At 40.4% G+C, this 25,615-nt stretch overlaps 3 protein-coding genes and 1 non-coding gene across 4 annotated transcripts; 3 read left to right on the plus strand and 1 right to left on the minus strand.

Moving 5' to 3' along the window:
- Window positions 1-4,538: 4,538 nt before the first annotated feature.
- Window positions 4,539-12,636, plus strand: dnajc14 (DnaJ (Hsp40) homolog, subfamily C, member 14). Its single transcript, XM_062986570.1, has 7 exons — window positions 4,539-5,824; window positions 6,405-6,503; window positions 6,868-6,974; window positions 7,072-7,191; window positions 7,288-7,448; window positions 9,232-9,334; window positions 9,737-12,636. The coding sequence occupies exons 1-7, from the start codon at window positions 4,739-4,741 to the stop codon at window positions 10,029-10,031; spliced, it is 1,971 nt and encodes a 656-aa protein (XP_062842640.1). The 5' UTR covers window positions 4,539-4,738; the 3' UTR covers window positions 10,032-12,636.
- Window positions 12,637-14,201: 1,565 nt separating this feature from the next.
- trnar-acg (transfer RNA arginine (anticodon ACG)) lies at window positions 14,202-14,274 on the plus strand. Its single transcript has one exon. It is a non-coding gene; the product is annotated as a tRNA-Arg (tRNA).
- A 1,003-nt stretch (window positions 14,275-15,277) lies between these two features.
- inpp1 (inositol polyphosphate-1-phosphatase) lies at window positions 15,278-21,543 on the minus strand. Its single transcript, XM_062986708.1, has 6 exons — window positions 21,429-21,543; window positions 18,246-18,451; window positions 18,099-18,159; window positions 17,301-17,501; window positions 17,045-17,219; window positions 15,278-16,840 (listed from the first exon to the last, which is right to left on the minus strand). The coding sequence occupies exons 2-6, from the start codon at window positions 18,447-18,449 to the stop codon at window positions 16,339-16,341; spliced, it is 1,143 nt and encodes a 380-aa protein (XP_062842778.1). The 5' UTR covers window positions 18,450-18,451; window positions 21,429-21,543; the 3' UTR covers window positions 15,278-16,338.
- A 1,555-nt stretch (window positions 21,544-23,098) lies between these two features.
- Window positions 23,099-25,528, plus strand: LOC134301803 (protein S100-B-like). The gene is made up of 3 exons (XM_062986689.1): window positions 23,099-23,175; window positions 23,342-23,474; window positions 25,209-25,528. Exons 1-3 carry the CDS (start codon window positions 23,138-23,140, stop codon window positions 25,356-25,358), a joined length of 321 nt encoding a protein of 106 aa, XP_062842759.1. The 5' UTR covers window positions 23,099-23,137; the 3' UTR covers window positions 25,359-25,528.
- Window positions 25,529-25,615: the final 87 nt, after the last annotated feature.

Consider the following 25,615-nt stretch of genomic DNA (forward strand, 5'->3'; position numbering starts at 1 on the left):
GCGGATCAATAAAGTAATCAATCAATCAATCTATCTATCTATCTATCTATCCTAAAGATTACAGTTAGCAAAGAAGCATCTAATAACACGCATCATGATCAAACCCTGTAGTGGATGAGCTACAACAGCACATGTGATTCCACGTCTGTGTTCCATGAACAGTAATCTGAGGCTACAGTGTGCACAGGTTCACTGAAACTAGATGAAGTTGTAGATCTGTCTTGATTTTTAATAATGATTTCTGATCCACCTGTCGGCCGCTTGTGGCTCATCCGTTCATGGAGATACTTCAAGGTCTTCCAGTCGTCTGTCCATAGCGCCTTGTTCCTAATCAGAGTCGCTCAGGTCTTTATGCTGATCAGATCTGCTGCTTTCAATGTGAACTTTTAATGGATCCATCACCCTCACATGCACCATTGTTACCAAAAAGGCATTGCCATGCACATTTGGGGGGGTAGTTCTTATATTTTGGGTGATGTGCACAGCGATTGCAGTAATTGTGATGCCTCAAATAATGTTGTGTTTAACATCAGAGTGATTGTTTTTCTGTATACTGCAGCGTATTTGAGTTTGGCTAATTCTGCTGATAATGTAAAGCTGCAGAGCTACTGCAAACTGAAGAATGTGTTACTGTGTGTGGGGGGTGAAAATGTGTGTGTGGGGGAGGTGTGTGTGTGTGTTGGTACATGTATACAGTATGTGTGCTTGTTAGTGTGTGTGGGTGTATGAGTGGGTGTATAAGTGGGTGAATATGAGTGGGTGTGTGTATGTGTCCACACAGATGACAGTCATGTTGTCGTAATGATTGACGTGTCCCTGGTTTGTTTAATATGCAGCCACGCCCACACTGCTGTGAAACAGTATGTGCCACCTACACCGTACTGAACCACACATTTATTGTGAATCATTTTACTGCTTTATCCTGGACAAGGTTGCAGTGAATCCGGGACCCTTTCAGAAACGCTGGGCTCAAGGAAGGAACACACCCTGGTTTGGGCCATTACAGCCTGGTCAGCAACTTACAAACTTGAATGTGTGATTCTGACCAGTAAAGGGACAAAAGAATCTGACCCATACCAGCAAAATGCTTCCCGAAAGACTTGAACTCGATATATTTCACACTGCATTTATTCAGGTTTTTCTTTTTGTGTAAACAATCTGTACGCTCTACATTGTCTTGTAGTCAGGGTGGCACCATTACGGGTATGTATTTGGTACTCTAGTTCTAAATACAAGTTCATTATTTATTGTATACATTTTATGATGGTATTACCTCCACAAAGAGCAAAGGTACATTGTAGTACGTCTATTTCTACAAGTTCCACAACCTATAAACCTCTAAACTTGGTCTTGAAACATACCAGGGATCATTTAAACCATGGCTTATTTGTCGGTTCAGTTTTATCCGCTAAGCTTCATAGATCATTTGCGTTATTGGAAACTTGATCTATCCTGCTTTGTTACTCCTACGTGTGAATGGATTTCCTCTACCAAATCACCGTCCCACAGTTTATAAGGCTTTTATGACAATTTTCCAGCTTTACCAGAAGATGATCACCCCTGAAAATCCAAAAATGTCTCTGTTTGGATTGTAGATTGTGGATCTGATCTACTGTAGTATAAATGAGGTTAATCTGATAACCTCAGCTTTGTAGATAAGCACCAACAACCCACTTCTATTTCAGCTGCATGTAATTACCAGAGGATAAAATTTCCTCTAACCTCTTCTAATTTGGGCTGATTAATGGGACACCAAATTGTGATTACCCACCTGAGCAGCTGCACTGTCCATGATCCACATGATTCAGATCCGGTGGTACATTTATATCCTGATATAACCTGATCATCTCAGTCACAAAAGGGTTTATTATCTCAAAGATTACATGGATAAGACGCTCGGTGGCACCACAGGTCTTGCTGCCTCCAGTTACCTTCTATTCAGAGTATGTGTTGGCACCTAATGAAACAGTTACTGACGAAAATTAATCTTAAAGAGACTCCAGTATTTAAAGCTGCACTTATCTGTAGTTCTGCTGTTCTAACATTAAAACATCTGGAAAACAGAGTAAAATGCTATTGTCGATGGAAAAGAAACCCACTTTGACACAGGGAGTAGGTGGGCGTAGGGGTTGGACTTAAGACCCCAGGAACCCTGCTGCAGAACACCCACTCCATCAGTGGTGCATCCATGTGTTTATTTCACTAAAATATTATGGTGGCTCCAGACGTTTGAGCTTGACGATGCCACGAGTAGTTTGTGGCAGAAGGACTGGAATTGATTGACTGTGTTCTGTGGGTGGAAGGAATGTCTATTCTGTCTCCTCTACACATGAAATAGGGGCAGAGGGCATTGTGGCAATACCTTTGGTCACTTTCTGTATAGCATTTTGGCATGTTCTTCTCATTTCTGTGGATACTCTGATATTCTTCAATATTCCAAAAACATGCAGAGGTCTTCGATGTTCTATAATCTGTTCTTCCTGGATGTAAGTGAGACGTGTGAGCGTTTTGCAGGACGTTCTCCTACTACAAGTCCGTTCAGAAGGTGGATTGACTTCTCTGATTGCACCCAGGTGTAAGGGAGTAAGTGAGTTTGTAATGCCTTGATATAGACTTGTTCAAAGTCCAGGGTGTGTGCTTAAAGAGGAAGTAGGCTGTACAGATAGGAAGTATGGAGAAGGGTGTAGAAGTCAAGTCAAGTCTGTGAGGACTACGGTGTAGGGTGTGGGAAGTAGGGTGTATGGAATGTGGGTGTAGTGATTACTAGTAGTGGGAAGTGGGAATAAAGGAGTAAGGAATCAAGATTATTGTATAGAGTTTGGATTGTAAGGATTAGGACTAGGAGTGGGGTGTGAAATGTAGGGAATAGGGTGAATGTATGTGACTGTATGGAAAAGAAGGTAGGTGGTGTAGTGTGTAGGGAGTAGTGTGTAGTGAATAAGGAATAAAGAGTACATTGTATGGAGTATGATGCACTTCAAAACACTAAGTTGTAGGGTAGAAAGAAGTGCATTGTTGTATGGAATAGGGAGTAGGGAATAGCCAGTAGGGATTAGGGAGTAGGGTGCTTGTGCGGTTTGAGACGGTACCAGTTCAGAGGAAGTAGTTGTGCTGCCTTGGAAGTGAATAGAAAAAAGAGAAACAACAAGGACAGCGGTGCTAATGGCTGATTATATCAGTCTAAAAATCACTTTATACAATTAGAAAAAGCTATAAATACACATTTGATAAGATGTTCTATAGCAGTGGTGGTTTAAACTGGTGTTCAGACGTGAGTATTTATTCAGCGAATCTTGCATGACTCGCAGTGTTTGTGCTAATGGGGGATTCACATTACTATTTTTAAATATATATATATATATATATATAAAACAAAACTTGAATAACACGCGTTTAATACATATTTGTTCTGGTTTTAATGTATATCAGCGTATAATGATGGTGAGAACATAACAAAACAGATTATAGCATAAAGAAGAACAGAACGTCATGAACATGCAACCAAAACAGTCATGTACGAGCAAAAGTGACTACAGGGCTGTAACAGTGTTCCATACGGTCGAGATTTCTCTTAAATTAAAGAATAAAAACGGATTATTTTCTTTCTCAAAGTAGTAACAGGATGTGTCAGAGTTTGTATTGCTATTTATTAATGTTATTGAACTCATTCAAATACAAAACTTGGTGATTTAGCTTAAACTGTACGAGTAACAGTGAACCGTACACCACGGAATATAAGACACAACAACGAGGCGAAAGTATAAAAGTCATTTACATTATCATGTTATTATTACTGTTTAAATCTATTTTATTCATCCCTGTGTAATGAGATATTATATGAAGTATATGAATATGTAATATTATATTATATGACACGTTATGACTGGATCTTTTCTGTCGTTTTATTCTTTTAAATCTACAGGAATGAATAAAAACATTAAAAAGTTATAAAAGGTTATTCCTGTCACATCCTCTCCTGCTCGCCTTATAAACCACCTAAACCCTAAATAATATGAGAAACATCCTGAATTTACTATTTATACAGATTCTGGATTCATTAGTTGTGTTTTCCTAGAGTATGAAAACAAACCAAGTATACAAACAGCAACTTTGAACAATCTGGTTGTGTATAAAGTTCCATGATGTTCCATAACGTGTAACTTTTGACACAGGCTTCTAATTAATAATAGTCATTGTGCTTGACTACTCTGCAGTAGTACTGTGACTTCTCTGTGCCCACATATGTAGGGCAAGTTTGAATTTGTTTACTGAATGAAGCCGAAAGCATTGCAACGAGAAATATTGGATGCTTTCAGTCAAAATGTCACTTAGCGGCACGAGTGGTGGAAAAATCCGGGGAGCACAGTGTGTTTCTTCATGTATGTTAAATCTATCTGTATAAATCCACCACTGGCCAGTAAAATGCCAAGCTGGTCAGTGGGCATCCTCGGCTAGCGCTGGTGTTGAATCACTTTTTTGTTTGGATTTTGCAGGTTATTTCCAGGTTCCATGGCTCTGCGTCTTCCAGATCGAACCCTCACCCTGTGTGCGGTGAGGCGCTGGAGAAATGATCCCACTTTCCTAGACACTGTGGATCTCGTTTATGTGTTTGTGTGATGTGGGAGTCACCCCCTGATGCTTATTTGTCTTTTTGAATTTTGTAATGACGCCTGAACCCCCACCCTGAGCCCCTTTGTGTTCGGAAAGGGAGTAAACGAGGGTTTTCGTTTAAAGAAAGATGGACGTCATGGATGATCATGTAGATGACTGTTTAGAGATTGACCAAACGTGTGAAGAGACGGATGGTGGACCCTCTTCTGCATTTGGTCAAACGCTGGATCTTAATAGTGTTGGTGTGGCTCGAGAAGAGCTGGAGGGTTCGAACTCGTCCCACGGTGGCGTAGAGCGAGAAGACTTGTGGTGTCCGAAGGAAAAGACAGAAGACGGTGAATACACGAGAACCAACGGGAGGACAGGTCAGCCCGAGGACGACGGCAATAGCGTGTTCGACGAAATCGACGATGAGAAAGATGGTAGAAATAGCGACGACTGGAAGGATCTGAAAGGCGAGTCCGGATCTCGGAGGAAAGGAAAATCAAGGAAAAGTGGATCGGGGTCGGCCGATCAGTTTTGGACCACGCCCACGTCTTTTTCTTACAAATCCTGCCTGTCGTCATCCGGCGCACCCAGACACAAGCAGATCCGCCGAAGGAACCATCACAATCAGGGCCGCTTCAGGAGGCAAACGGGTTTCCAGCTCGCCACGGCCGTCCGAGACTTCCTGTCCGACTCGGTCAGCCCGTGGAGTATTTTCTGCATCCATATGGTGGTGGACCTGATCGTGTCCCTCACCCACCGCTGCGGCGTCATCGTAGAATCCACCGCAATCGCACTTTATGACTTCGGTTCGCTCCTGCTCCACAGGATCACCGACGTTCCCGGAATGAAGCAGGATCTCAAACGAGTGACGGACTTCACCCGGAACTCAGGTGCCGCCTTCGTATTCTGGGCTGGCAGAAGCGTGAGCTCGGTCCGGCGAGCCGTCGTTTCAGGTTTGGGCCTCCTGACCGCCGTGGTGTGCGCGTGCGCCCGGGTCGCCAGGGCCGCTTTGGAAAGGCTGGGCGGAGAAAGAGGTCGAAGGTGGTGGCTCAGCCTGCGGAACTGCCGGGTAGTGAGTGCGGTTTCTGCATTTTTCGGAGGGATTCGGATTCCGTGGTTCTGGAAACGTGGATCTACAGGTGCCACGGCGACTCCGGAGTCTCCATCCAGGACGGAAAGGAGTCAGCCAGGTCAAGAGCTGGAGAGACTGTTGGCGCTTGCACAGGTACTTGACGTTCATCTGTCAGGGGGTATCACACACTGAACCCACTCACACGGGGGCAGTGTAGGGGTGGTAGGAAGAAACCTGGAAGTCCCGATGAAAATCGATTCAGTCGTGGGGAAAACATACCAAACTTCTCACATTATACTGATAGGACTGCCATACAGGATCAGTTTAGAGTAGCCAACCCACCTAACTCCTCACAGACAGTAACTAAGCTAAGGATCAAACCCAGGAAACTGGAGCTGTGCAACTGGAGCTGTTGCCTTACAGCAAGAAGGGCCTGAGTATGATTCCCTGGCCACGGACCTTTCTGTGTGGAGTTTGCATGTTCTCCCTGTGCTGTGTCCACCTGGGTTTCCTCTGGGTTCTCTGGTTTCCTCCCTTAGTCCAAAGACAAGCAGTCAGGACAATGGCCCTAAGTGTGTGTGTGTGTGCCCTGTGATGGACTGGCGACCTGTCCGGGGTGTGTCCTGCCTCTCTCCCAGTAAATCGGACCCACTGAGACCCTGACCAGGATAAGGTGGTGGTTTAAACAGATAATGAATGGATGAATTGTAAATGACGTCTTGCTGTTTCGCAGGTTCCTGAAGACGAGCTGGATCCGTTCAGCGTGTTGGGTGTGAACACTTTCGCCACGGAGGCGGAGCTGAAGCGGGCCTATAGACAGCTGGCTGTACAGGTGCGCCTGGTTTACCTGTGTTCAGGTGTAAAGTCAATGTTATATATGCTGATCAGCCAAAACATTAGGACCACCCACTTAATATGCTAATGAACATCTTCGACCCAGCAGGACCAGTTGGTCCAGTCCAGACGCCACAGACTTCATTCTGGAACAGGACAGGGCCCTCCCTAAACTGTTGCTGCATAGCTGAAAGCATATAATTTGCCCTATATACTTGATTTATTACATCTGTTAGCAACAGCTGTGGCTGAAACTCATAAATTCCATAATTAGAAAGGGTGTCCCAATACTTTTGACCATGTTGGTGTATGTTTAAGTAATAAACTTGTTTTTGAGACTATATTGACCCTTTTTTCTTTAGGTCCATCCAGATAAGAACAAGCACCCGCGAGCCGGCGAGGCTTTTAAAGTCCTCAGAGCGGCGTGGGACATCGTGAGTAACCCAGAGACCAGGCGCGAGTACGAGCTGTGAGTTTGCCCTTAAACATAACCACTTCCTGCTTTAAAAAAGGACACGCTTTTAGAGAGCGGCCGTAAAACGTGTTTCTCTTCCTCTCGGAAACAGGAAAAGAATGGCAGCGTCTGAGCTCTCCAAGTCAATGAACGAGTTCCTGACCAAGCTGCAGGACGACCTGAAGGAGGCCATGAACACCATGATGTGCACCAAGTGTGAGGGCAAGCACAAGTACGTCAGGGGGAAAAATATCTATATAAACATGCTCCCAGTTTATTCTCTCCCTGTAGTCTGTTTGTCATCACCGCGCTCTGATTTCCTCTGCAGGAGGTTTGAAATGGACCGTGAGCCTCACGAGGCTCGGTTCTGCGCCGACTGTAATAAACGACACGGCGCCGAGGAGGGAGACCTGTGGGCCGAGTCCAGCATGCTCGGCCTCAAGATCACCTACTTCGCCTTCATGGACGGCAAAGTCTACGACATCACCGGTATCTGGATTTAACGCAGTCCTTTGTTTATAAAGAACGACGATATAAGACAACAGAGAATATAATAATAATAATAATATAATAATAATCATATAATAATAATCATATAATAATAATAATAATAATAATATAATAATAATAATATAATAATAATATAATAATAATATAATAATAATCATATAATAATAATAATAATAATATAATAATAATATAATAATAATAATATAATAATAATATAATAATAATAATATAAGACAACAGAGAATATAATAATAATAATATAATAATAATCATATAATAATAATAATAATATAAGACAACAGAGAATATAATAATAATAATAATAATATAATAATCATATAATAATAATAATCATATAATAATAATAATATAAGACAACAGAGAATATAATAATAATATAATAATAATAATAATAATAATATAAGACAACAGAGAATATAATAATAATAATAATAATATAATAATAATATAATAATAATATAATAATAATAATAATATAAGACAACAGAGAATATAATAATAATATAATAATAATAATAATAATATAAGACAACAGAGAATATAATAATAATATAATAATAATAATAAAATTATAAGACAACAGAGAATATAATAATAATAGAATAATAATAATAATAATATAAGACAACAGAGAATATAATAATAATAATAATAATAATATAATAATAATAATATAAGACAATCAGAAGTGAAATCGTTTGTGTGTTGATAATTTTCTGGTGAATAAGTGGCCTTTGGAATACAAAGTACTTGTCATGCATATATAATCCATATTCTGTCTTATTTCATCACTAATACAGTTGCAATCAGAAATCTTCAACCCCCCCATAAAAAAGAAAATAAGGATTTATATTATCTTAACTTTATTGCAGAGCTGCAGCAAATGAATGAATTTTGTTATTTATGATATTTTTACGGTGACCCAGGCAACACAAACGAATCATCAAAAAGAAACACAAAACGAAATTTACTTAATTAATAAAACTGTGGTTTACAACAGTGGTCCCCAACCATCGGGCCGTGAACCGGTACCGGTCTGTGGGTTATTTATTACCGGGCCGCACAGAAAGAATAAATCATTAGAGATCTCTACATCAGTTATGAAAACACTGCTTCCATTTCCAACACATGGGTGTTTATCATCTCATATCACCCCCAGGTGGAAGCAGCGTCTCGTTGCAGCGAAATAAGCTCATTTGTGAGCAGTATTGTTATTCTATTTTGAATCCCTTCCCCCCGCCGGTCTGTAAAGTTTTATTTTATATGAAACCGGTCCGTGGTGCAAAAACGGTTGGGGAGCGCTGGTTTACAAGATTTAACATGAAGCCTCCACAAGGGGGCGTATGTGTGCAAGTTTGATTTTGCCTGTAAAAATTAATTTATTTAATTATTGTCGTTTTACTCTGTGACCTAAAAAAACTGCCCTAAACCTATTGCTAGTCTTTAGGACCTAAAGTTGGGCTACAACATGATTCAACCATTCAACTGACTAACACTCCTAAATTTGCTTTAGCTGTGATGTTTTATGGATTTGCATCGATGTCAGGGTACTTTGAGGAGGAACGTTCTGCCTTCTGTGGTAAAATTAAACCTTGGTGTTAATTTCGGCTTCATGAAACCGTCCCTCTAAAATTTTACATCATGATTTTAGGCGATCATCACCACATTCTTAAAAATTCTAATTAAAAAGTTTATTTGAATTGTCTTGTAGTAAATTGTACTGGTTTGTGTTTCCGTACAGAGTGGGCGGGTTGCCAGAGGATAGGAATATCCCCCGACACGCACCGCGTTCCCTATCACATTTCCTTCGGTGCCAAGAGTAACAGCGGCTCCACCCGTCAGAGGTAACGAACCTTTAGAAATGTTAGAAATCAGCTGTATTAAATGAATTATATGTTTCGAACTTGGTGGGAACAGTTTGGGGAAGGCCTCTTCCTGCTCCATCATTGCTGTGCCTTTGGTGCACAGTGCCAGTGGCCTGAATTCAATTCATCTAAACACCTTTGGGATGAATTGGGACGTTGATTTCAAGCCAGGTCGTCTCATCCAACATTAGAGTCTGATTTTACAAATGCTTGACGGAAAGAATCCCCACAGGCATGCTCCAGAATCTTGTGGAAAGCCTTTACAGGAGAATGGAGCGACTCTATATTAAGCCCATGGTTTTAGCGTGGTATGTCCCTGGCCAGGTGTCCACATATTTTTGGGAGCTGCTTTTTTACGTTTGTTTGTTTCTTCTCCGTCAGATCTCCCTCGAGTCCTCCTCCTCCTCCTCCTCCAGGCTCACCCTCAGACCTGCATGATTTCTTCAGTCGCATTTTCCAGGGGGCGCCGGGCGGCGACGCCTCATCCAACGGCGGCTTTTTCCCTCCGGGATCTTCCCCGCATCACCCTGGGAACTCCGGGGCGGGACCTCCTCCTCCTCCTCCTCCTCCTCAGCCGGGCTTTTTCCCACCGCGAGGAGAGCCGGGCGAGGGCTGGAGCGACGGCGGGAAGAACCCCCGCAGGAGGAAGAAAGCCCGGAAGCCCTTCCAGCGCTGAGACACGGCGCGACGTGCTGCACTGGCATCGGAGAGGAAGAGAAGAGGAACGCGACGGCGCCTGTACTGAGCTCGGAGGAGCGAGTCGGTGTTGGTGCTGCGAACTGCCGGGAACTCGAGAGGAGGCGCTCGTGAAGGAAAATCTAAGGCGCGTAGCTTCGGTGGGATGGGTTTTGGGTTTGATACGAGCCCGTGATGTTGCAGCTCATCCATGCCGCGTAGAAGCTGCCCGCGGTTTACGTTCGTTTGTTTGCTTCTGCTCATACAGTTCGCCGTTGGCATGGCTTTCTCCATGAAGTTGGCATTTTTTTGTGTAGTGATTTGGTTTCAATAATCTTTATTACGATCGAACATGACAGCTCAGGGATCATCAGATGGGCTTTTACCCGTCAGAAGCAGTTCATGATCACCGTAGCGATCGTCTAGTCATTTAATTCTGTTCATACTTGAATTAATTACTTGATTTTTGTTTGTTGTATGTATAATTTGTCCGTCCACAAATTATATGTACAAGTCGTTCTGCCAGACACGGCCACTAAACCAAGACGTACTTGGTGTTGAAGGTTCACTTCTTCAGTTTTGCACTGAGGCTCTGAGCTTAATCGTTTTTAATCCTTGTCACCTAATTCACGTTTAGCATTCTGTATACGTCTGTTAGGCTTGTAGCTTCAGTACAAAACTGAAGAAGATCCAAACTTGTCTTGAATATGAATAACAAACTACATCTGGAAAAAATATGTATAACATTTTATATTTCAGTTCACTGCTCCATAAAAATCTGGTTTTGGTCCATAAACGAGTTTGATTATCTGTAAGGAAATTGATATATTTAGTTCTGGTTGAAATCTAGAAACGTGAGTGAAGATAAACTGATGGATGGTCTTGTTGGAAATATTAAAAATCGAAGCACTTTTTATGAGATCATTTTGATTTTGGTGGCTCGTGTGATTCTTAGAGTTCAAGTTCAAGCAAAATGATCTTACCGAATGAAGTCATAAAACCCGGAACGTCTTTTAGCTTCTCATCCGTTTCGTTCGAGCTTTCACGTTTCAGATCTGTTCTGATCCAGGAAAATCCTGTCGCAGCAAAGTCTTTATAAAAGCGGCGCTTCTCAGTCATACTCTGATGCTGCAGTTCATTCTGGGGAATTGTGTCCAGACGTTTATGAAGTGCTGATGAGACTGTTCTTCAGTTCATGCTGTTTTTTTTGTGCAAGTTCATCACATAAACACAGAATGTAAACGATGTAGATTGGTTGGATTTAACTTATTGCTGAAAATCAGACATGTGCCGATAATTGCTTATCTGACTATACAGGCGTCGAGGAGAGCGTTTATATTAGTTTTACTTCCACAATATTCTGTTTTGGTAGTAAGCTGATCAGTGTGTCTAGACATCATGGTTCATGGTTCAGGACACCTATTTTTATTTAAATCCCCTGTTGAAGTGATCTTCCAGCTGGTAAAAACTATTTGTGTTAACTTTAAAGGGTTGTGTGTTTGAAGGAAGCACGTGCTAGCCTCTTCCTCCTAGATCAGTAATGACAAGGCAACCAGTAAATGAAGAAAAGTTAATGACATTTGATTAAATTATCTTCATATAATTATTACACTATATTCTGAAATATTATTGTGGACTAGGACTGAGCAGTAGGATTACACAGTATATACACAGTGTAGCTTCTATACACAGTAAAGATTTTGCGTTTTTGTTCATTCCCTGAGCAGAGGAATTAATAAAGTGCTGGTAGAGGACAGTAAGATGCTTATAAGGAACTCCTGAACACAGTAGTTTAATAACTATTAAAAGGCAAAGGAGCTCGGTCATGCCAATATGGTTCTGATTTTCACAGATCTGTCCCAGAATAAAAGATATAACAACATTTTATATCACTTTTCTAGCCAAAGTACTCTATCATAAAATCACATAAACAGCTATAACGAATTTGGGCTGTTTCACTCATCCATGCTTCAACATATAGAAATACACAGTATTCCACGACACTATTTTTAATATATTATCAGTATTGTTCTTATCAGATCAGGCTAATAAGAAAAATAGGAGGCCAAACAGTTTTTGTTTACATAGAAGCATTTTATTATTGACACATTTCTGATTTCAGCGTTGGTTTTAAATGTCATCAGACATTTCATACAAGAGTTCAGCTTGGTGTTGACGAGATCTGCAGTTGTATTTGTTTCTAAATTAATCTGCATAGTAAACGACTAAAGTTTTAGCGGTTCTAGAATGTTTTGTTTTGTTTTATCATCGCTATTGCACAGAATGTAAAACATAATCTTTTATTTTACTTTAATTTAATTAGTTTGTTCATTTGTTGAAGCGTGAATAGACAGCAGCATGAGGGCTGTAGTTTATTCCGAGCGCTCGTGATCAAAGTGTTGTGGATCTGAACGGCCGTCCCAGTAGAATAAGTGAATTTAAACCCATATGCAAAAAAGATTTCTATGATTAAAACCTCAGACAATCAGTATAATGGTGCGGGTCACTTTTAGGAATCGTTGCTTAAAAGGTTTATTCATTCAGTTCTCATAACTGTCAATTGCTGCTTCTGTTTATGATTTAATATTAAAAGTCTGTACGTTTAACGTCTCTTGTGAGTTCTTCTCAGTCGCTGGACATCTGATCATCCGAACATCACATCCCAGAGTGGTAATGTGGAGTCCATGGACAAGTAGATTTTTTAATATGATTTTGCTTCCATGAAGCCACTAGAACTTTTCTTTACATTGACATTGTATGCTGTAGCATTACAGTTCTTTTCTCACCAGAACCGTGGCATCAGAGCCTCAAACTATTAAAACAGTCTCAAATCTTTAATGGTCCTCCACCAGACTTTTAAGCTTCAAAGTACAGTACAGTGCCTCATCATGGGCCTTTCAAAACACAAATGATTCACAATCTAAGATATCGATTCATTTTAACAAGCAATTTCAACAAGTAGAACATTTATTTTAGCAGTAAAATATTAGAAACACAATAAAAACGATTTGTAAGTGTTTAGTTTTTAATTTAGCTGTGTTTGGCAGCTTTTGTTTAGACAGTACTGTTCGTGGAGCTTAGAGTTGACCCATTATCCCTAGCGGCGTTCACCATTTAGAGTCTGAGTATCGATTCTTTGAATTGACTCCTGGGTGAGGTAAACGTTTCATTAAAGTATTTGTAAAGTTGGTTTGTTTGTACAAATTTGTTGCATTTTATGTTTTTTTCTGTATTTACTTTCATTATATGACAGACTTCTTTTCAAACGTATTAAACTTTAAAAATTCTACAGTACTTGTTAAAGGTATCACGGCTGATATTGCAGTCCAGCCTGGGATTCGAAACGAAGTGCTGTTGATTTATCAACGAAAGTATCACCTGTGTTTGTTTAATGCGGTGGTACTAGTGATAAGTATGTAAGTATTTATTTAACTTCTTGTAATTTAGCTGTATTTGGCTTGTTTTTGTTTAGCCGATAGAGTTCGACTCTTGGAGCTTGGAGTCGACTCTTCATCTCTAGCGGCTTTTCACGTTTTCCATTTAGACTCGGAGTATCGATTCTTTGAATTGACTCCTGGTTGAGGTAAACGTAGCGGTAGATGTAAAGTTGGTTTGATTGTACAAACTTGTTGCGTTTGTATGTTTTTCTCTGTATTTACTTGCATTACACGACAGACTTCCTATCGAATGTATTAAACTTTAGGAATTATACAGTAACATGTATAAACACTGAAACAGCAGTCCAGCCTGGGATTCGAAACGAGTCTCTTTCATTCAACTGAAATATCACCATCGTTTGATTAATGCGGTGGAAGAGATAATAAAACACATAACGAGACATATTTAACCCTATTATTGTAAATTAACTATAAAATACGGTGAATTTGGCTTAATTTGCGTTATTACTGTATGTCAGTCGGACGGTGCTTAGTTAGCTAGCATGCTAGCTAGGTTAGCTGTCAGTTTACTCGCCACAAAATAAAGTTACGCCGAAATCTACAGATATCGCTGCAGATTCCCAAATTATATAGAAAGAAACAAACAACAACCAGGCCGCAGTTTAATCATATAACATGAATAATGTACATTTAAACCAATCCAGAAGCTAATTTCATCAGGCTAGCAGTACATGTGAAGGTATTTCTGGGAGCGATACCTAGACTAATACGCAGGGCCAGTGGCGCAATGGATAACGCGTCTGACTACGGATCAGAAGATTCTAGGTTCGACTCCTGGCTGGCTCGAAATTTTTGTTTGTTTGTTTCTTAATTGTGATTTAAATGCTGAAACCCTGACCGGAGGGTTCGATTCCTCACTATATTTTAAAATTTACTTTTACTTTATGTCTTCTATAAACAAAGTTATAACAGTGTTTGTAAAATATTTAGTACAGGAATAATACAGCAAAACTGAATGCATTTTATCCCAGTGAAACACATTTTACTGGCCTGTTTATTACATTTAAACATCTGTATAAGTTGTTAGTAATTAAACTGCTTAATTAAATAACGTATTGGCGTGTTTGATTGAAGTACTGGGTCAGTTTGTGTGCATCTGCTGCCCCCTTTTGGCAGATCTTCCGCTACTGCAGCTTTAATGTGTTCACCTGCACTCATTCATCACTGAGAGAAAGCAGACTTAACTAATCGAAGGTGAGTTTAATTACACTTAGTTTTCCTGTTCTAGCATGACTCTGCTACTATACACAAAGCAAAGACATTATTTATTCATTTTGGTGTTAAAAAACTTCAGCGACGTGCACAGAGCTCTGATCCAAACCGTTTCCTTAATGTCTGTGATTTGGGAATGTCCAGCAAACGTATAATTATAAAACATGCTGTTGGCTGTATAGTATAGAAACAAAGCAGTACAAGAGAATCTGGGAAATGTAGTCAGTAATACATTGTGCCTGTAATGTTTACTTAGTGGATGGACAGTTAATCAATCTCTGTGCTCATTAAAGCACCCAGGGGTGGGCTGTGTCTGTGTCTCAGAGGGACGGACGGTCTGATGGAGTAGTGCCTAATTAATCTAACTAAACTAATCTGCCACTGGCTGGTGAAAATAAGAACCCGATTTCGGAGAGGTTGGGTGCTAGTCTGTGGTACTCCTTAGCCAGTATGGGTGACGCTCATGAGGCAGAGGTGACACAGCAGGGCGTGGTGAGGGGGAGATTGAAAAAGACATAAATATATAACACATTTTGGTACATGTAGTAAAATAACTCTAGATCGGAGCAATAAAAAGTTAGAAAGTATGATACATCTTTAATTTTAAAAGCAGGATATCTGCATCTTTACATAAAGAGAAAACAAAACAATATTGCATGATGAGTAAAATAGAACCTAACTAAATTTAATACATGTCAATAAAATAACTACAAAATTATGTCAGCTTCCTTTATTAGAATAGCTCTGTAAAACATCTAACATACGTCTATAGCATTAAATCTCTCTCCCTCTTACACCCTATATGGCCAAAAGTATCTGGACACCGGGTTTTAGTGTGTAGGACGTCCCATTTTAAAACAAACAGCATTAAAGTAGACTGACCTCTTCTGAGAAGGCTTCTCACAAGACTTTGAAGTATGTCAAAAGATAGCATTTGTAAGGCTGGTTGAAAGCACCATTTGATGTTCCGGTTCATTCCAGAGCTGCTAAGTGGAGCTAAGGGCCTTCCCTAAACTGCTGTTGCACAGTTGGAAGCATATTATTTCCTTCTATCATTATATTCTTGATTTATTACACCTGTTAGCAACTGTTGAGGCTGAATCACATTCATTCAGTAATTATAAGGAAAAAGGGTGTCCCAATACTTTTGTCCATATTATGTGTGTGTATATATATATATTATCTGTCATAAATATATAGACACACACAGCATTACATATGTGCTGATATCAATGATTACAATTATATTATGATATTGTAGGTAAAAATAAATATGAATGATGCTGCAGCTGTATATCAGTCATGTGACTGTAAAGCTCGCTTGACTTTGGACAGTGTCACCCACATTCTAGCAGCTTCTAATATTAAGTCAGTTCAAATTTTCTTCTCAGCATAAGACGACAGGTTGGCTTTTCTTTTTTTTGAGGCCGCTGCTTAAATACTCTACTATGGATGCAGGCAAACTAGCCCTATTTATATGGACACCTTCTGTACTCAACCATAATCAGTAACGAGGAATGAGGCCACGCGACAAAGTAATGACATCATAAAACGTCCCACATTATCGAACGAATCACCGAGGTGCCATAAAACTCCCGACAGTAAACATAAAATCACATAAAATCACATAAAACTGCCCTACATTTTTTCCACCAGCGCATCGACGACCCTGCCGAGAACCGCCGAGTCCAAATACGCCACCAGCCCGCCGTGGTTGGCCCACCTCTCCGCCCCCTGGCACCCGTCCCGAGGGTTGTTATAGGTCAGTTCCACGCTGAGGTCCTTGTTCCCGTTCCTGTTGGCGGAAAGACACGCGGTGAGGTCGGCGATGCCCCCTCCCAGGGCGCGGAGTATGGCGTGGGGGGCGCACGAGTCCCACTTGTAGGTGCTTCCCTCCGAGAGCACGTACGTGTCCATCAGACCCAGGAGCACACACAGGATCTTATAGCCGGCCCCCGACGCGTAGACCAGCCGGTTATCGCAGAGCGGCACTAGAGCGTCCTTCACGCCCTGCCTCTCGCTGGAGCTCAGCACCGCCGACAGGAGCACAGGGTCCCTCCCGTCAGGACGTTTTCGGGGCGTGAAGGAACAAACGTTGAGGTCTCCGTACGAAACTCCCCAGAAATACCTGCCCGTCCATCTGAAGTACAAAAAACAGAGACACGTCAGGGTTAGCACACAGCTAATCGTGCCAGTGTGTGTGTGTCCAGCTGGTTGATAGCACAGCCGAGATTCAAACTCAGTTCCCACCCCAGTGCCCGAAAACAAACCTTTATAGGTATTTACAAGCATGGCGGTCACATTAAGTGTTACACACTGGTCAGGGTTGATTCCGGACTCTTACCCCTTCCCTGATGAGTCTTTGCGGGTGAACGGCTGATTTACCACGCCCATCACGGGTTCTCCAGTGGCTCGCAGGTAAACCCCAATCAGGACCAGCGCACAGGGAAGCCCCGAGGCGCAGAACCTGTCCTCCGATACCTCCTCCTCCTTCCCTTCGATGTACTGACTGGTACCGTCTGCACAGAGAGCAAAGAACAGCATGAATACAATCGGTCCAGATGTTACATCACCACTGGATCTCTCAGATCTCCGATTACCAATAGGGTCGATCCAGATGGCCAGATCTTCGGGTCTCAGAGGGATCTGCAGGGCTTCGGCCTGCTCGTCTCTGAGCCGCAGGTCCTGATGGATGGCTCTGCTCAGGAGAGACGCCGCGGTCTGGTCTCCATCCAGAACTTTAGCCAACAGCGCCGCCGTTTCCTCTTCTTTAGGACACACGGTGACGGTCACGTTCTCTCCTGAGAGCAAACACGAAATAATGAGGTGATGCCTCCAGCACTGACGTGTGCAAACGGAAGAGCCAGACTGGTTAGGTGGGGTTAGTTATCTTAAATAAATGGACAGTTGAGGTGTGAAGCCGACAGACTTCTGTAGAGTCCATCTAATGATTTCTGCAACTGTTCTTTTTCTGTGGCTAAATTATTGGGTCATTCCTCATCAATTATTCTGATCACCCACAGCATTCGACCAATTAAAATCTGCATGGAGCAGTTGTTTCTTGCCAAGGTAAGAATGAAAAACCTAACTTGTCAAATTATTCCAGGAGGAAATTTGTCTGGACGGTCCGATGTACTCCAAGAACCATGCTAAAAAGCCTCGAATTAGAAGCTTCTGGAACACAGGAAACTCTGTCCACAGTAAAGCAGGCTTTAAATCACCTTACTGAGGTGCCTCTTAGCGCTCGCTTGACTGGAACAGTGAACCTTGTGTTCTAAAAGCTTCAACCACCCAATGGTGCTTAACGTACCACCAGTGATACCTGATGGAAACTGGTCACGGGGTAAGTACTGGGGTTAGCCCTTAAAATAGCCAAAACATTTTAAAAAATCACTCACCGAGTCCATTCTCAAACTTGTTGGATTCTTCTCCATAAATGAAGTCGTTCAGCTCCGGAAACTGTTCAAGAGAAAGGAAAAGAGAATCACAAACAGCCGAACGTTTCCGAGCGTCGATCCATCGTTACGTATGAACCGATCCGTCACCTGTTTGCAGACGTCGTGTCGGATCATCTCCTGGATCACCACGTCCGCCAGCGTCTTGAAGTCCTGGACGAACTTTTTGTTCTTGTCGGCGCCGGTTTTCTCCTGCACCAGCAGCTCGAACAGCGGCGCCTCCTGCCTGCACACTCGGGCCACGTTAGCCGCCTTCTCGGAGACGTTCAGGAGCAAACGCAGCAACGCCGCCATCACTGCTGACCGCATAAAAGAGACGATGAGATTTTAACGATTTTTGCAGTTCCTGAACGAGGTTAATGTGGGTCAGAACATTACAGATGATCCGTTTGGTGGTGCAGAAGTTCTATAATTAAGAATCATTTTACTTTCATTCATCATTAAAGATTAAGATTTAATATAAACCACCACTGCTGAGATCTGGAGCTCTGCTATCAGCCAGCCGTGCGCCTACACTGACTCAAGATTGTTTGTGTGTCTGTAGGAGGAGTGACAATGACTAAAACAGGGTTCCTCGTCACTGGTGCAAGTGCGACCTCTGCTGACCTACACGCAATACTGCACTCTGTAAGACCCTGCCCCTGGTAGGTGAAAAGAAGCAATCACTGGCTGCATGTCTTACCCTACTAGATGTGAGGTAGGGCTTGGCGGATGCGACGAGAGATATATAAGCTTCAATCAGGCGTGATTGGTACCAGAGTGGGTACAAAAAAACTTATATTATACATAAATTTATGTTTTAGTATGACTGTGCCCATGTGTGCAGTCTATAAAGATGTAAAGATGTGGTCTGATGTAAATTTGGGGCTAAGGAACTTCAGCAACCTGCACAGAGCTTTGACTTTAACCCCACTGAACACCTCTGGGATGAATTGGAACATCAATTTCAAGCCATGCCGACTGGTCTTTTGACCGAATAGACACTAATTCCCCACAGACATGCACTATAATCTTGTAGAAACCCATTCCAGAAGAGCTATGTTAGGTGTGTACATATTTTTGGGTGTGTAGTGTAGCTTGTTCATGAATGATTCAGCTTATGAAGCTCAGTAACGTGTTAATCAGGTCATGAGTAAAAATATCACAAGAACTGGAACGGCAAGTATGAACCACAATAGTTCCGAGGCGGTACAGCGAAGGTTATTACAGGTTAATAGATGAAACGTTGAAAGTGTGACGGATCTGTGATATTTAAATATGAATTCGTTTTTGAAATGACAATGAGGAGTACAGAGTGGACACGGTGCAAGTCCATCACACTCACAAACGTACACACAGGGCCAAGTTTTGGGTGGAGAGATAAAACTGGAGAGAGAGTACACTGGAAGAACATTCCAAACTCCTGACAGACGGGTTAAACCCAGGTTTGGTAACGTAAAGGCGAAGCTGACCGGTCGAGTCTGATCCAGGTTGGTCGTACCTCGTACTTCTTACACAGGTCAAAATTGCATCTTTGATGTACTGACCTTGACCCTTCTGCAACCGCATCTACAGTCAAAAACATTCAACTAAACGTGTTCTCACGTCCCTAAACGTTTCATATCGCACCTGTACGAATTAAAGCTTTTTAATACCCGTCGTCACTTGAAATGAGGCTTCTTTGAAACAAACTAATGTAAATTAATATGTTCATCTGTAAACCCTGCAGCCAAGCTCAATGCAAATACACGTTCAGAGATTTGCATTGGTTTGATTGGTGAGGAAAGTATTCACCCCCTCTACTGGTTCACATTTTGTTGGTCCATTTCTGTCTGAGTGGTTAAAGGTCTGGACAGTTCTTGTCATTCTGAGCATTTCTGCAACCGGTCAGTTTCTTTACACACAAGAAATAAGACAAATAATTTTGGGGGTGTGGAAAGTTCTACAGCATTGTTTTGATTGATCAGCATGGCCTTATTATTCCTCATCAGTGATTATGATTCACTACTACTGCTGATCTCTCTGTGCCCATACATTTACATTTATGGGCATTTTGCAGACACTTTTACCCATTTTCTGTGACTGTATATATTGTCTAAGCAATTGAAGGTTAAGGGCCTTGCTCAAGGGCCCAACAGTAGCAGTGGCGGGGCTTGAACCGGCGACCTTTCGATTACTAGTCCGGTACCTTAACCACTAGGATACAGCTGCCCTATCCGTAACCCACCCCTACTCATGTACACAAGAACCCTACCTCAGCTGTTTGGAATAAGACTCAGTTCACTTCAAATCGAACATATTTGTGCATCTGCTGCTAACTGTACTACGATGCACCATTTTGCACCACTACTGTACCTGCTGCTGTGTACCTGGTACACCTTATATGCTGCTCCTCTAAGAATGATGTATTATTGCACTGCTAAATGAATTGTGCTTGCCACTTTGCACATTGGTCAAATAGTAAATGTTCTCTTTTCTATACAGTTTATGTTTCTACCATAGCAACATTCTATATTTCTATATTTTCTTGTTTGTATTAAGGTGAAAGAGAAACGATATCTCAGTTCTACTGTATGTCTTGGACATGTAGTGAACTGACAATAAAAAATCTTGAATCTATACAAATAGGGTTATTCCTACTGGACCTATTAAAAAATACAAGGAATTAATATTGGTCTGCCTCTGTCAGCTTGTGCTGGGAGGAAATTTTTGTTATGCTGGGTGGTCAGATATAATCCAGAACTAACACACACACACACATACACACACACACACACACACACACACACACACACACACACACACACACACACACAAAACAAAGCCCTGCTCTGGTTTGTTTACAGTCAAGCAAGCTTTGAATCACTACTGTTGAGTAGCAGCCCAGCAAGAAATGAGTTTTAATTATTGAGTCACAGAAAAGTACGAGAGCAGAGAGCACCGAAACTATGTATATAAATTATATTCTCATTTTCTCAATAAATATCAAAAACAAAAGGAAAATGTTCACTCAGTCAATTTGATCCACATCATATCAATATAAATAATGGTTAAATGAGGGTGAGAACTTTAAAAGGTAAAAAGATAAACCTATGCTGCATAGAATCAGATAATATAATATAAAGTACGTTATAATAAAACAAAACAATACAGATGTTTTTCTCATGCAGGTCACCATCACTGCTGCACATCTGTACAGCCGAATCACAGCTGCATTCTCACCCAGTACGAACATTCAGCCACTAACAGCTTCACTTCATCAGATCGAACCCACCACAGGGAGCTCATGCTCACCTCACACTGGAACCTGGAGATCAGATTCGGATTGTTGATGAGCTCCTGGTTTCAGTTCTCTGATCAGCTCAGTAATCAGATTCAAACCGTGTAGAGAGACGATCTGAACCCAGCGCTTCCACTTCCTCTTTATAATCAACCTCCATCTGCACCCTGCCCCGCCTTCCCTCCCTCCCTGTTCTACCCGCACCGCACTGCACCGCGCATGCGCTTTTGTTTGGGGTGCGTCTCAATTCATCTCCCCGTGTACCCTGCACACTTCCCCTAGATTCGATAACTTGTGCTTTCTTCTCATTGTAAAAATCACACATACAAAATAGGACATCGAGAATTCAAAGATTAAAATGATTATTGCTTAAATCACCACTAATAAAGCACTACTAAAAACAAAAAATAAACACTGAACAACAAATTCAACAATCAATTGTCAAAAATTCATTGTTTTTTATTATCATTATTACTGTCATTAACCGTAATATTATTTAATTATTTTAATAATTGTTGTTTTCATTTCACAGTTTCTTGGGACTATATCAAAAACAAACAATACATATAGATAATTATGCTGTTATTATTATTATTATTATTATTATTTATTACTGAATTAACTGAAACTTTTGTGATTGTTACAATCGTCTTTAGTGTGTTTTATGTTTATAATATAAAAGTATTAAAAAAGTTTGGTTAAGGTAATTCAATAATAATAATAATAATAATAATAATTATTATTATTATTGTTGTTGTTGTTGTTATTGTTGTTGTTGTTATTATTGTTGTTGTTATTATTATTATTATTGTTGTTATTGTTGTTGTTATTATTATTGTTGTTGTTGTTATTATTGTTGTTGTTGTTGTTGTTGTTATTATTATTGTAGTTATTATTATTGTTGTTGTTATTGTTGTTTTGTTGTTGTTATTATTATTGTTGTTGTTATTGTTGTTGTTATTGTTATTATTATTATTGTTGTTGTTATTGTTGTTGTTCTTATTATTATTATAACAGCAATCATATAATAAATATATAACATTATGGTTAATAACAGTAATAATGATAATAAAAACACTAAAAACAACGATAATGATGTTGGTGTTTATTGAATTTTTGACATTTGATTGTTGAATTTGTTGTTTACTGTTTATTTTAAGTTTCTAGTAGTGCTTTATTTGTGGTCATCTATGCAGTAATCATTCTCATTTCTAAATAGTAATAAATAATAATAATAATAACAATAATAACAGCAATCATATTATAATAATTAAATAATAGTTCAGTTAATAACAGTAAGAATGATAACGTGTATGAATATGATAGAAAATATAAAAATAGACTAAAAGGTTGTCGTATACAAAAGATGCCCCATCCACCACATCAACAGTGTTCCATCAGTGTTCTGTCAGTGTTTCTGTCAGTGATGTGTCCATTACAGAAGCATTAATGTATAAACATTTGACTTTAGCTGTACGTTCTCAGTGGAATCAGAAGTTTACAACCATCAGAACCATCAGTAATGTGTTACTGTGTTAATGGTCTCATCTTGCTTTAAACAGCTCCCATCTTTCTCAACCCACAGGGATTTTATATCCTGCTGTCATCAAGCAATAATAAACCACAATTCAGCTTTTAACGGTGAAGAATTGATATAGATTGGAGATACACTCACTCAGATCCATTACTTCATCTCCATAAGAAGTGGTGCATCCGTCTGAGAATGAGCTGTGGAACCCTATCGTCTCTATTGTGCTTCAGGTTATTCTTATTCTTATTATTATTGCATTACTTAATATTGAATACAGATAGGTATTGCTTTATTTGGATTGTGAGTGTTAATAAACAATGTACTTAATAAAAAAAAACATTTATGTAGTCCAATAACATGACATTATTAATTCCTGTTATTATTTCTATACTTCAGAAGCATGACTGAGCTGGAGAGGGCGATGGCTACTATCGTCCAGGTCTTCTACAAATACTCTGGACACAAGAGCACGCTGAAGAAAGCAGATCTGAAGCATCTTATCAACTACGAGATGAGCCAGTTCATCAAGGTCAGTGCTGATAGTGAATAAGTGTAATGGTTGTGCAGGGTGTGTCAGCCGAATTTAAAATCATAATAATTTCCTGTGCAGTCACGGTGGTTTATGGAAACGTTTTTACTAACAAATCATCTAAGCAAAATGTGAGGCGGCCCTCCTGAGCCTGAGGAGAGCACAACCAAAACGAGTGGTACGAGGGTGTTTACATGAAGGTGCTGTGATGTTTGTGAATATGAATATAGTGTGTGGAGGAGAGCGTGAGGATCATTCTGTAAACTGATGAGGAACACGCCCTACATTCCTACAGTCTGACCTGATGATCGTCTGATCTCAGTACATCGCTCCTCCTTTTGCATATTTATAATATTTTCCGTTTCAGTCCAGTCCTACTGAGGATGTTTGTTTTGTGATGAGACATTGATGCATTCGGTGACACTGCAGGACACAGTCGAAGCAGTTGAGGGTTAGGAGCCTTGTCTGAGTGCCCAACATTAGCAGTTGGCACTGGCTGGGCTTCTGATTTCTTTGCATTTCTTAGTTTCCTGGGACTAAATAAAAAACAAACAATATTTTTACTAGTGCACACAGTATTTTTAACGAGTCTTTACCAAACGGTTGAAATGATCACAAAGATAATGCTTCGTGGGTGATTTTTCAGCTGCTAGCTTCAAGTTGACATACAGGTTAGAAAAGTTGTTTTCCTAAAACCACAGCATCATCTACCATTATTATTGAGTTTAACACACGTCAGCCGGGGAGTAGATACGGCCCAAACATGATTATTTACATGTCTTATTTTTACCCAAGTATTTGGACTCAAATGATTAAGCAGACCATTAAAGGCTTAATAATACCTTCACCACTGGCCACCAAATTTAAGCTTTATTTATTCAAGCTTTTAGATTAAACTGCACTGTCATCCAAATTCTCTACTGCTGTCTGGTTATGGTGCTGACACGAGTAGTGGAGGATCACATAGAGCGAAGTGTGACTCTGTACATGGTAGAGATTTCTGAGAATCCAACGCTGGCTGGTGTAAAGAAGCGGCTGCTGACTTCACACTTGTGTGATTTGTTTTTGTTTAAAAACCTAAAAAGGCAGTTGTATAATTGGTTTTACTTTATAAAAATAATACGCTGGAGTGTTTTATGTGTTTAATTAGTTCACGAATAAGGCTTATTAAAATATATTTAGCTTTAACTAATCATACAAACAATTAACGATTATTTTTTCATACTTTCTAGAATAAAATCATTAAAAGAACTCTATATAAAGTTCTGTATAAAGATTCTACAAAGAAAAATGCATTTGCACTTTTGGTATAATTGAAATACAATGAACTTAGAAAGTATTCAGACCCCTCAAGTTGTGGATTTGATATAATTCCCAATGTTTTTCAATCAATCTGCACTTAATCACCCAGAATGAGGAAGTGGAAACATGTTCAGTTCAGTAAAAAGACATCTTCACAAAAGTATTCAGACCCTTTATTCAATACTTTGTGAAAGCCCCTTGGGCAGCAATTACTGCTTTAAGCCTTTTTAATGCATCTCACCAAGCTTTGCACATCTGGATTTGGGCACTTTATCCCATTCGTCATGGCAGATCTTCCCCAGCTCAGTCAGCCTGGATGGTGAGTGTCTGTGAACTGCCACCTACAAATGCATAAACTCAAGGGGTGTGAATACTTTCTGATTCCACTGTACAGCATGTGAACGGGTTTGTTTGTACCTCCCGTTTCCACAGAAGATCCAGAAAAAGGAGGCGCTGGACATGCTGTTCAACGATCTGGATCAGAACGGAGATCTAGAGATCGACTTCCAGGAGTTCGTCCCCTTCATAGCCATGGTGACCGCTGCTTGTCATGATCTGGTCATGTCCAAGCACTTGCACTAAATCATCTGAAAATCATGCATCCATTTACTGCGCATCAAGTTCTTCTGTGCTTTTAATCCATCAGGTTCAGTGGAGCTGCTGCTGTTCTGTCATGCTTTAGGTTCATGTGTGGGTACGAATTGTTTCCAGTATGATTATTTAACACTAATTAAACAATGCATGATGTTTATCATCAGGTTACAAGTGTTGGAAACTTTTATTCGTCTTCAGTGAATGTTTTTATTAAAGCAGTTGCAGATTATTTAAGCTCTGGTGTG

The sequence above is a fragment of the Trichomycterus rosablanca genome, chromosome 24 (assembly GCF_030014385.1).
Source record: "Trichomycterus rosablanca isolate fTriRos1 chromosome 24, fTriRos1.hap1, whole genome shotgun sequence".
Lineage (NCBI taxonomy): Eukaryota > Metazoa > Chordata > Actinopteri > Siluriformes > Trichomycteridae > Trichomycterus > Trichomycterus rosablanca.